The following is a 12,817-nucleotide window of genomic DNA, read 5'->3' on the forward strand; positions in this document are numbered from 1 at the left end:
CCAGCCAGGGCACCTTTGGTAGGCGCCCACCCGTTACAAAGGGAAGGCTACATCATCATCATCATCATCATCATCATCATCATCATCAGCAAGGGTTTACTTTTTGCCCGCATCGTGCAGAAGAGCTGGCCTTAGGCGGCGTGTTTTACTGTTTCGTCAGGAATGGCACTATTTTCAGTCGCGTGATTGGCGTGGTTTACGCTTCACTTGGCTTCGAGTTTGTTGCGCTATGGAGTATAAACGCTAGTTCATCGGTTTGGCAAGTGCGGTCAAAATTTTGCTCGGCTGAAGGGAACGGATGAAAAAAAAATAGCAAGGCATGATTCGCTGCGTTGTCTTTACGATATAAATAGATGCTAAAAATATAACCAGTCGTGATGACTTAAGAAGAAAACCATATTTCCTGTGAAAATTTATTTAACTTTGTTTTCTCCAGGGTAAGAAAGCTCATTTGTGTTGAAGCAAGAGGTCTTCAATTACCTAGTTTGCTATGCCGTTGATCATGTATTTGTATCATAAAGACAACGTTTCGATGGAGGCGAAATTCTAGTGGTCCGTGCACTGCGCGATGACGTCAGTGCACGTTAATGAATCGCAGGTGGTCGAAATTTCCGGAGACCTCCACTACGGCGTCCCTCACAGCCTGAGTCGCTTTGTGACGTTAAACCCCAATAAACCAAACCAAACCATAAAGACAACGGAGCCAATATTTGCATACCATTTTTTTATGTGTTCCCTTAGGCAAGCAAAATTTTGAGCGCACACGTTGCAGAAGCGTTTATGCTCTCCAAGTACAACAAACTCGCCGCCAAGTGACGTGCCAACCATGGCAGTCCCGCTGATTGAAATGGCGCCTGAAAATGGTGCCATTCATGACGAAGCACTGAAAACGCCCTTGGCGAGCAGCGATAGTAGCGGCGCGGCTTCCCTCGGCGCGACGTTAAGGCGAGCATCGAGATGGGGCAGCCGGGCGTGCGTCTAGTTTTTCTTATTTCCAGACGAAAAGATAGTACGGCGCGCTATCTTTGTGCATGCATATAATTACAGCAGAGGTAACAACACTACGCTTACTTTCCTGTGGGTACTGAAAACTTTCTACAGCCTCACATCGTACGACTATGCTTGTAACTTTCACTGCCACAATGACGCCGATGCTGGGTTTTCCGCCGAAAAGGAGCTTTGATGCTACCGGTGTGATATTATTATGAGATAATCATTCATGCATGTGAGAGCATCACGAGAGCTACTGGTAAGCTCTACAAGCAGCAATGGATACTTCCCCTTATGACCACGTTACATAGAAGACCTAAAAGGGTGTGAAGGTTTAGCTTGCATATTTGTATCATACATGAAAAGGCTAAAAAAACTTCACTCAAGAACTTCACTCAGTTTACTGGGTTACACCAGCCAATGCAAAGCCTTTCCGGCATTTCGCTGCTGCCTCGACGAGCGGGCAGTGGCGCTGCCGTGACAGGTCTCTCGCGAACACTCTTGCCGGTCTGCAAGACGGGGCCAAAGCAGGGGCGGAGGGTAGCGAGTGGGACTCACCCTGCAGTTTGCGCTCCGTCTCCCAAAACTTCTGCAACTCGGCGAAGTACTTGTCCAGTATGAACACCTTGGACAAGCCTAGCGTTGCCATGACGACCGGCGGCCGGAGCACCGCCGAGCTGGTGGCGACGCCGCCTCAAGGCGCCGCGGCGGGCGCGACGAGACACCGACGCGCGACCACCACCCTCGCCGAGAGGAAGGAGCGCGCGAACCGACACAGACACCGGCGGCGACCGTTGGGGCCACACCGAGCACCACGGACGACACAGCACAGACAACGCAGCAGCAGAGTCGTCGTCGCGATAGGCACCTCGCGAATCCACTAGGGCTGGCACCCCGGCTCGCAGACAAAGACGCACGAGACACCTCCGAGCACCGGCTGCAGTAAGCCCGACGGCGTACAACTAGGCTGCGCTGTAGATCAGAAGCCAGCGAACACTCGCGGAGCCCACATCTGCTCGGGAGCGCCGAGTCCGGACCTGAGGCGGGTTCGGACGACGGCATGCTCCCCGTCCGACTGGGGAGAACTCATTCACGCGCACACAGGTTGCCGCTGCTCTGTCTTCGTACCGTCGCGGCGGCGAGCGAACCAGCGTCGGAAACGGCGAACAATCCGGGGGCCGCGGCAGACAGAAACGCCGGCGTGCGCTCGCAAGAAGCGACCGACAGGGTGGAAGACTTCTCCGTTTCTTTACTGCTTTCTTTTTTTCGGGGCCGGACGGGGCGCTGCTGCGGCCACCGCAGCAGTCGTGCTCTCAAGTTGCCGCGAGCAGCGCAGCTTGCTCGGCGGCTCCCCTCCTCTCCTGAATAGAGGGGAAGAAAGGCCCGGCTCCGCTGGCGGCGACGGCCCCTGTCTAGCCGGGAGGCCGGTCGCGCGCGCAGAGCAGAGCAGAAACTTGCAGGACGGCTCCTTCGCCCTCACCCGATGCTTGCAACCCCCCCTCCACCCCCTTGGGCAGGAAACAAACGGCCGCAAAAGCACCACCGCCGCCGCCAAGCGACCGAACGCACACTGGCCCGAGGGGGGAGGGAAGAAGAAGATGCCCGCGCTTTGGAAGGAGGTGATGATGATGACTGCGAGGGTTTTCGCTGGGAGGATGGTGCGCAGCAGGTACGGCCGAGAGGGAGAGCTGTAGCTACCGCTGCTGCTGCTTCTGCTGCCGGCGGCCCCCGCACCGCTCCTCTCTTTCGGAGAACCGAGAGATGAAGCTCTCCTGCCGCTGGCTGCTGCTGCCGGAAGAAAAAGAAGCGCTCCCCCCTCCCCCCATCTCTGAGCAGCGGAGGGGGCGGGGGAGCCCTTGGGGCCACCAGTGGCTAGGCCGTGGCACAGCGGCCTGGCCCAAGAAGCGCGGAAGATTCAGGATGGTGGTGGTGGCAGGGCCTCTCCTCCAGCCCCCTCACCTACTCATTCCCCCCGCGGGGCTCCCAACAACCGCCCGTTTCGGCGGAGATGACAGTCCTGCCGCCGCTTCGAGGCAAAAAACGGCGGCGGGCAGCGCCCCTGTTGCACGGACCTACTCCCCCTCCTCCATCCGCCGCCCCTTCACAACCCTCAGAAGGAGCCAGAAGTCGCTGTGGCCTCGGGGGCTGGGGGGGACGGGGGTCCCTCGGAAGAATGCGCTTTCGCGTGGAGGGCGACCGTCGTGTGCAGGTGTCTCTGCACCAGAAGGGAAGAGGGGGGGGGGGGGGGGTCTCTCTTTTCACCAAAGGCTTCTCTGCCCTGCTGCTGGTGGTAACAGTTTCGCCCCGCTCTGTCGTAGGGGGAAGGCGGCTGGAGAGGAGGACCTTCGGACATGCCACGGATTCAAAAGCAGATCCGTTGAAGGCGGCGTGTCATTGCTGGGGTCTCTCGCCTCGTTCATATGTCGTCCACTGGCCGCGAACCTTCTGTACTTCCCCGAATGTCTTGCGGACACGTTTGTTGTGAACAGCAGAAAGAATGAGCTGACTGTTGCTGGTATTTGCCTCTACATTTTTACGCTGTCTTAAAAAGAAAAGCATACAAACAGTGTGCAAGCTCCATTTACAGTATTTTCTTTGCAGTTCAAGTAATAGCTGGGTACCTGTATGGTATTATTTATTTGTTCTTTTTTTTCGGCCTTGGACATCTCAGTGGGGTAGGAGCAGACTGGCCTCTTCGAATGCGACGGCTGCTGGTCACCAAGTTCGCAACGCCCAGCGTAGCTTGCTCTCATGTCCGAGGTTTGTACTGCGAGTTTGTGAACTCAAAATGACGGATTCACTCAAATTATTGCCTAGCCAGGTACTAGGGAAGGCTTGGCAACGAATGGAACAGTCGGAATAGCCGCAAGAAGTGTATTCACAGGTAAAAAACAAATTCAGGGGGAAATTTGGCTCTCTAAAGTGCTGCAAGGCGAAAGCCTTTCCTGGCGCACTGTTTGGCATTGACTGCGATACTGTTTTGTGCTGTACTAGTGCTTTATTTGACTACACATAACAACTGCACACTTTGACTGCCGACTTTGACCGCTTCTTTAGCACGACTCTCTCTCTCTGCTTCGATGAATTCGGTTGTACCGATGGCTCTGTTCGCAGTAATGAGGTATGTATTAGTAAGGCTTTTTGACGTGCTGGTTGGTACATATTCATATTTGAAAGGCTGTGCGCTAAAAAGACGTTCACAGGAAAAAGGATAGAGACGACAGGAAAGAAGCGCAACTTTCAACTTTAATGACTACGAAAGAAGCCAGGCGCACTTATATATCCGCAGATAATCCGCAGATAATCTCTAGCCTTTTTCCCGTGGACGTCTTTTTAGCGCACAGCCTTTGAAATATGAGGTATGTAATGAGGTCACCCACGGACGCCTTACGCCCCCTGTCGGAGCGGACGACAAGTATTAAAAGGGGGCGTCAGGCATCCGTGGGTGACCTCATTACGAACCCGCGCACTCTGACGTCATAACTAGGGCCCGGAACTATAGGCATTTGCCTAAACATGCCTAAAATGCCTAAACGGGGGCATTTTGCACTTGGCTGACTTTTTGTCATTTATTAGGAAATACTGCCTATTTAACCGCACTTGTTGCCTATAAATGCTTAAATCCGGAATTTCGGTCCTTGGTGCCGTTTTTCAACTTTGAGACATCTAAGTATGGTGAAAGGCGCGCGCCGATTCACGCACAAAAGGCGCGGGTCTCGCCGAACGTTCTTCTCGAAGTGAAACTGGCGCGCCGGAGCTACCACAGAGGTTATATACACTGACATGCGGAAAGAAAATGCGTAGACAGGCGCTAATTGCAGGCGATGGGTTTCGCTGTTTCGAGGTGTTTTTTGAACTGACGGAACTGTGGTTTTCGGTAAAGGTGCGAAACTTCAGTATCAAGTGTGAAGCGATGCCATGTAGCGCAACACGTCGCTACCAACAAGCATATTGCAAACCTGAAGCGAACGAAAGAGGGGACATCGCCGCTCCTACTGGCAGAGGCTATCAGCGGTAGGTCGACAGCAAAGGAATCGTCATTTGCAAAAGAGTTGTGCCAAGAATTTTTGGCGGTAGATAACCCGTTGTGGAAGCTAACCAACGTAGATCTTCGGAGCTTTCTGGGATAAGTACATCAAGCATCATGTTCCAGATGAATTAACTTTAAGATGAATTAAGAGATACGTGAAAGAGTGGTACGAGGATACTCTCGCCGAAATCAGAGATGACATTCGGGACAACTACATTTGGGAATCAGTCGACGAAACCACGGACGCTAGCGGACGGTATGTGGCCAACTTCATCGTCGGAACATTGAGCCCAGAGAAAGCCGGACGAGCAATCCTGCTCAACGCAAATGTTCTTGAAAAGGTGAGCCATTAGACGATAGCGCGTTTTTTCACTTCATCTTTGGAGCTTCTATGGCCGAGAAAGTCACGGAAGGGACATCCTACACGTGCAAGGCAGGAAAGGAACCGACGCTTTCGTACGACAAGATAGTTCACCTGACCTGCGTTGTTCATGCAATGTATCGTGCCGCCGAATGTGTCCGGCTTTCTTTTCCCCAAGTGTACGCGTTAGTATCTAGCACAAAAAAGGTGTTTCTTAAATCTCCGTCAAGAATTGCTGTTTCCGCGCCACAGCACCCGACATTCATCTGCCGCCAAAGCATGGAACATGGATAAACGCAGCAGTATAGTAGCCACTGCACTACGAAGTGGTCAAATCTGTCTTGGAGGAAATCAAGGATGGCGATGAGTGTGTGATCAAACCAAGAGCTACGTTCGAAGAGACTAGTTTGGAAAGAGACCTGACAAACATCAGTGCAAACTTCTCAACATTGACGGAAAGGATGACAAAGTTGGAAAAGGCTGGACTCTCAATAGATCTCTCAATAGATAGAATAGTCGAAGATGCACAAGCAGCACTTAGAGAACTGGAAGGAAAGAGCACTACTGCTCCTACGAAGGAGAAACAATTGGGAAAAATAAATAAAGGCCTAGAAACAATTTGAAAAATCAGAGACCTTCTCAACGGAGACGAGATGGCCACATCACCTGAAGGCTTGGGCCCCTATGAACTCTCATGTTTTAGGTTCGCGCCACTAACTTCATGTGATGTCGAAAGAAGCTTTTTCAAAGTACTAAGCTTTGCTTAGCGAAACGGAAGAAGCTTGAAGTTCGAAAACCTGAGAATGTGCTCTATTGTGGCTTCCTTCAATTGAAAACTGTGTGCGCTCCTTGCTTGACTGACAAGTCTTTCATTAATAAATAAAGAGTATTATTCAAAGCGCTTATTTTGGCTTTATAGCGCCTATTTCAATATTTTTTTAGAGCTTAGATGCCTGCCTATTTCTGGGTTCTTTAGTGCCTATATTTCCGGGCCCTAGTCATAACCATTTCGACCAACCGAAAAGCGAATTTTAGACGCGCGTATCTCACGGCACAGGCGTGTTACTAAAATTGTACAAAATGGAATAGCCCTGAAAAGCAAATGCCTCCAAGTTCTCAATATAAACATGCATGCTTACATCAGGGAATTAAAAGTTAATTAATGATTTTTAGCTAATGACTGAATTTATGTGCACAATTATTGCCACAATTTGCATCCGCCTGGCCGCATTACCAATGAGCAAAAGCGGCATTAGCCTACGGCGATTCGCAAGATTTAAAAAATCAATGAAATCAGTTAAAAAATCATTGAACACCCTATTTCACTTGACGTTGCGATCGGAAGACCGATCTTTTTCAAGAGTTCAAAGATCGGTCTTCGGATCGAAACGTCGAGTCAAATAAATATGTTTTCTTTAACGAAGCGTATACTTCGCTATATATATATATATATATATATATATATATATATATATATATATATATATATATATATATATATATGACAGAAGCCAACAGCCACAGAAACCAAGGGGCACAGGGGATTTTTCAATTTATTTATTTATTTTGTGCTGTTGTTCGATTTAGAATATTACTGAATATGTTATCGCTTAAAACTAATTGAATAGAAAAGCAGAAGAAAAAACAACCACATGCCGCCGGTGGGATCCGAACCCACGACCTCCGAATTACGCGTCCGGTGCTCTACCTCTGAGCTACGGCGACGGCTGTCAAATCTTCTGCTTTCGGGGGTATTTATGTTTACAAGTAACCTAACCTTGAGAGTGTTCATCAGCGCCACCCACGTTCATAAGCGGCGGACGTAGCACGTCCTGAGTTACCGCAGGTGTGACGTAGAACGTCATCGAACCGAGAGGGTGGAAGCTGCGTGAGAACCCTCCTATGCTTCCTATGGCGTCAAGGCTGCCAGAACCGAGGCCCTCGGTAAGCAATTAAGCAGACAAGGGACGGGGAATGAGGGGCTCGTTATAAATATGACAGAAGCCAACAGCCACAGAAACGAAGGGGCACAGGGGATTTTTCAATTTATTCATTTATTTTGTGCTGTTGTTCGATTTAGAATATTACTGAATATGTTATCGCTTAAAACTAATTGAATAGAAAAGCAGAAGAAAAAACAACCACATGCCGCCGGTGGGATCCGAACCCACGACCTCCGAATTACGCGTCCGGTGCTCTACCTCTGAGCTACGGCGACGGCTGTCAAATCTTCTGCTTTCGGGGGTATTTATGTTTACAAGTAACCTAACCTTGAGAGTGTTCATCAGCGCCACCCACGTTCATAAGCGGCGGACGTAGAACGTCCTGAGTTACCGCAGGTGTGACGTAGAACGTCATCGAACGGAGAGGGTGGAAGCTGCGTGAGAACCCTCCTATGCTTCCTATGGCGTCAAGGCTGCCAGAACCGAGGCCCTCGGTAAGCAATTAAGCAGACAAGGGAAGGGGAATGAGGGGCTCGTTATAAATATGACAGAAGCCAACAGCCACAGAAACCAAGGGGCACAGGGGATTTTTCAATTTATTTATTTATTTTGTGCTGTTGTTCGATTTAGAATATTACTGAATATGTTATCGCTTAAAACTAATTGAATAGAAAAGCAGAAGAAAAAACAACCACATGCCGCCGGTGGGATCCGAACCCACGACCTCCGAATTACGCGTCCGGTGCTCTACCTCTGAGCTACGGCGACGGCTGTCAAATCTTCTGCTTTCGGGGGTATTTATGTTTACAAGTAACCTAACCTTGAGAGGAGCGCCACCCACGTTCATAAGCGGCGGACGTAGAACGTCCTGAGTTACCGCAGGTGTGACGTAGAACGCCATCGAACGGAGATCGATATATATATATTGAAAAAAACAACAACAGGATTTAATTCACGGCGTTTCGGCTGGATGACCAGCTTTTTTTAGTGTACTACAGCATTCGAAAATCGCAGCTTCTAAAGCAATGAATGCTTAAAGCACCAGTACAAACAATACGGGGGGGGGGGGGGGGGGGGAGAATGAAAAGGACAAAGAAAAAAGAGAATCGGTGACAACTTGAAAAGGCGATCCCGTAACCTAAAGGTGCGAAGTACCGAGAATAAAAAGGGGACGAGGGAGAATTTATTTCCCCACCACCTCATGGCTTTCTTGGAAGAATGGGGCAATGACCCTCGAGGTGTCGCTCACAACCGCGTTTTGGCGACAAGCGTGAAGCGCATGAGCCCTGCGCCGCCACGAGGAGGCAACATTTCAAGAGAAACTAGTAGGGATGCCGGGTGAGCAGGAATGCCTACGAGACACAACAAAAAAAGAAAAATACACTATGATACAAGACTTTGCAAAATGTCACTCAGAGAAGGGTGGTGGCCGCAGAAGAGAATACAAAATAGAACGTCAGCAAAGATCATAAGTCCTTACACGAGCACTCCGTACACACACACAAAAAAGAAAAAATAGACAAGGCTAACAACAAATCCATTTTGCCATTTTATTTGAGGCCAACCAACCAAGCGAACTGCAGTGAGTCACAAGTACATTTTACCGTAAGACAAATGGAAGTGCAGGAATATTCAGGGTTAAACAAATGTAATGGTCCACTGCGCGTATGCACGCGCACAACGGCATGGCAGTTCATCAATGTATGAAGAGAAGAGGGACGTAACAACGAGATTGACAATTAAAAGAGGGCAAAAAAGGGGACAAGAAATGCGTGACAATACAATACAATGCATGATAATACAATATAAAAAAAAGGGCGGCAAAACACTAACTGTAAATTTTTGGCAATACGAGTGACATGAGAAAAAACTACAGAGAATGTTTACTGCAATAGAATCGGAATGAAAGCATGGATTTTTGCTACGTAGAAGACGACGGTGAGCAGGCAGTGCCGCGGGGCGGAGCAGATGGAAGTTGATGACGACGACGCTCTCCAATGCACAGCGCGAGAGCTTGGTGTGCTGCGGCGATAGCCTAGCTAGCAATTTGACTTCATTACCCAAAACAGGGAACCCATGGACTTTACTGTTACGCAAAACACTCAAACGAAGCGGTTCCAGGTAAAGAGCAAAAAGCAGAGGAGACATCGGACAGCCTTGCTTCACGGAAGAGCGGAAAAGCATATGCTGACGACCTTGCATTTTTCTGCATTGACAAGCCCAGCATTGATGATGTGTTGTCCACAATAGGTCGATTCGGCATCGTTTCTGGTGCTCAAATGAATCGCTCCAAAAGTTCTGGCCTATGGTTTGGTTCATGGCGCACAACTCCACCTCTGTACGCTGGCATAGAATGGTCTTGTGTACCTCCAAAATATCTTGGTGTTCCACTTCATGCCCACAAATCCAATGCCCATTACTGGAGAGAGCGAGTTCCGGCTGTTGAGCGTTATGCTCAGACGTTTGTACCGCATCGCCTCTCAATTTTTGGCCGAGCCCAGGCTTGCAACACCTTTCTGGCAACAAGGATTTATTACGTACTCCAGGTCCTTCACTGCGCCAGACATTACATACAGCGTTTCCATCGCATATTTGCGACGTTCATTTGGTCCTCCAAATTTGAGCCCATGCGGCGTGATAACCTTTTCAGGCCTGTTTGTGCAGGAGACCTGGGCCTAGAGCACCTGTATGTGAGACAGTTGGTTGTCCGTTTCTTCTTTTTTCGTGCTTGTTCCCTGCTGATTATTAGAGCATTCTTGCAGGTTAACTTCACGACTCTACTTCCGAACTAGTTTCTTCCAATTTTACTGAACGACCCCGTTTACTAGGCTTTATGCGGGAAGTTTATGCCTCCGTACGTTTTTGGACAGTTCGGTTTTCAGATGAGTACTTATATTCTGTTTCGCGCAAAAATCTGTACAGGGATTTGATATCGACGCTCTTCCCGCCCCCACTGTATCGTTCCGTTTACTCTGGGCTCATGGGTCAGATGTTTTAAAGCGAGTGCGTGAAATGCCAATTTCTCCTTGCACCAAAACATTTTTCTACAAATTACACACTGAAACTCTGCCTGTCAAGACGTGGCTCGATAGGAAAAACATTTTTGTGTCTTCTGTAAACTGTCGCTAGTGCAATGCGCCTGAAAGAATCGAACATTGTTTTATAGACTGCAAATACGCGATTTTGTTTTGGGATGTGTTGCAGAGGACGCTACAGAAAGATTTTCTCCTAAATTCCTACAGTGTGCGCTACCTTGTTTTTTCCCAACATCACTCGAACCCCTATGATATGATTCTTCTGATTGGACTTCATAGCCTTTGGAAAACGCGCATGCAAGACCGCAACGTTGAACCTCTTGTTTAGCCCATAATTCACTTTAGCCGAATGTTGCTGCAGATAACGGACATTTACGAAAAATTGGACTTTGTACCGGATTGGTTTCCTCTCCTGATGCGCTGTATATCCTTACCGGCCTTTTAGTTCTAATATGTTTACTCTCATGTTTCTGCCACGTAGCGCCTACCAAGGTGCTCTGTAAATAGTTGTTTTTGTGTGTGTGTACACACACACATATGTATATATGTACTTTCTATACAAAACCATGTAAATAAATACCATGAAAGAAAAAAAAAGCGGTGATAGCTTAGCGGTCTCACTGAGCGACTCTTAAAGGAGATCTGTTCGCGCCACCGCGGGTTCGACTCCCTACTCAGTGATATTGATTCAATTTCCTTTTTTTTAGAGCGCAGCTCTTTGGCGTCCGTTCCTGCGTTTCTCGGCGTCGCCGTTGTCCCTCGTAACCAGCTCCGCAGCCGGGGCAACATCTCCTGGCGCCATCTCCCGCGACCTCCCGACAACTTAACTGCTCTCTTCGCTCCTCCTCCAATGCCACCCCTGTGCGGCGGCGATAATCGGTGGCAGCGGATCTCGATGTGTGCACCGCCCGAGCCGAAACGCATAGCCGCCGCCGTTCGCCACTGCGAACCGCCTACCTGTATAAATCGTTTATCTGCCAGTTTTTTTTTTATTCACATACCCTAAAGGCCCTTTACAGCCATTACATAGGGGGTTAAAGAAAAACAATAAAGCAATCGTATTACATAACACAGTGAAAAATATCACAAAGCATAAACAAACATGTGCTCAGATAAATAGGGAAGACAACAGGATAAATAAAGTATTTGAAAACACGCACACACGTGAACCACATTGTTCAAGACAATCTAAAAAAGAATACACTTCTGATAATATTCCATTAAGGGCCAGCAAAGAGTAAGCTCTTCAGTTTGTTAAGAAATGCGTCGTAAATGTTTTCGGAAACGATTTCTGCAGGTAGTTTATTCCAGTGATAGATGGCAAGGAACAATGGCGAATGACGCATAAGTTCAGTGTGAGCTATCTTGGGTTGCACTTTGAAGCAGTAGTCTAATCGGGGGAAAATGCGATGTGCTGGTTTGATATGAGAATCTATGAATGGCGAGTGATTGTGATAGATCTTGTGAAAGTGACATAGCAGGGTGGCAAGTCTTCGCTTCCAAGAGAGCTTAAATTTAGAGATGATTTAATATCTGTGATGCTGGAGTAGCGCGCGTATTTCCTTGTGATAAACCTAGCAGCCTTATTTTGAAGTGATTCCAGTTTATCCGCAAGATAAGCTTGATGTGGGTTCCAGATGAAAGCGGCATATTCTAGTTGTGATCTGACTAAAGTTGTGTATGCTAAATGTGTGTATGCTAAAAGTCTGAGCCGTGAGCGAGGCAACCGGTGGAAGTCCTTCGTCTTCCGCTGCTTCTAAACGAGCTGCCAGAGCAGAGGCACACCGACGTCGCCGCCGTCGAATTCTTTGCCTCGATCTATAGAAAATCTGAGAGAGTTGATGAGCTGCGCTCAAAGGAAGTTACGTAATCGTCGGCAGTTTTTTGCTCTTTTTCATGGTTTGACCTCTAACGCTGCTAAAGGCCAAATTTACACGGTCCGCGATTGAAGCCCGAGGTCCCATAGTGAAGCTTTCGCTCCAAAAGAAGAAACGATGGCGGAAGCAATGCTTGCTATTATTTCTGCCGCCCCTTCTGCCAGTCTCTTCTCCCAACATACCTGGGATCATTATTTGTTACTGATCAAATGTTTAGGGGAATCTCCCAAGGTGGAGTAGATTTGTAATAAGGGAGTAGTTACTCATTGACGTCCACGCGAGCGCAGCCATACAAAGGAAAGCTATACAGCTTTCACAGAAACTTCGTAGTTAAAGAAAAATTCGTCCTGGTCCGGGGTTCGAACCCGGGACCACCGCTACACCGGAGCAGTCGCTCTATCAATTGAGCTAACCGGGACGGCAAGCTTATGGTAGGGCGACTCCTCGCGCTGAAGCGAACGCCACTTTCAGAGTTCCGCACACAGCGACCGAACGCGTTCTCTTTCACTTGATTGACATGTCTCGTGACGTAAACAAAATCCGTGTTCCCGCCTCCCTGAAGTGACGTCACCGCCAGCGGT

General features: G+C 48.6%; 1 protein-coding gene across 5 annotated transcripts in view; it reads right to left on the reverse strand.

Moving 5' to 3' along the window:
- Positions 1 to 12,817, reverse strand: part of dachs (unconventional myosin-IXb-like dachs) — a 392,239-nt gene that overhangs the window by 159,947 nt on the left and 219,475 nt on the right. For 2 of the 5 annotated variants that reach the window (XM_089586301.1, XM_089586299.1), the window contains exon 1: positions 1,549 to 1,758. The exons of the other annotated variants lie outside the window; for them this stretch is intronic. In XM_089586301.1, coding sequence (XP_089442427.1) covers positions 1,549 to 1,639 — 91 coding nt within the window. In that variant the 5' untranslated portion in view covers positions 1,640 to 1,758. Of the gene's footprint in view, positions 1 to 1,548; positions 1,759 to 12,817 lie in introns of those variants that run through there. 5 annotated transcript variants of the gene reach the window in all.

This window comes from Amblyomma mixtum, chromosome 4, assembly GCF_055824585.1.
Source record: "Amblyomma mixtum isolate Tamu chromosome 4, ASM5582458v1, whole genome shotgun sequence".
Classification (NCBI taxonomy): Eukaryota; Metazoa; Arthropoda; class Arachnida; order Ixodida; family Ixodidae; genus Amblyomma; species Amblyomma mixtum.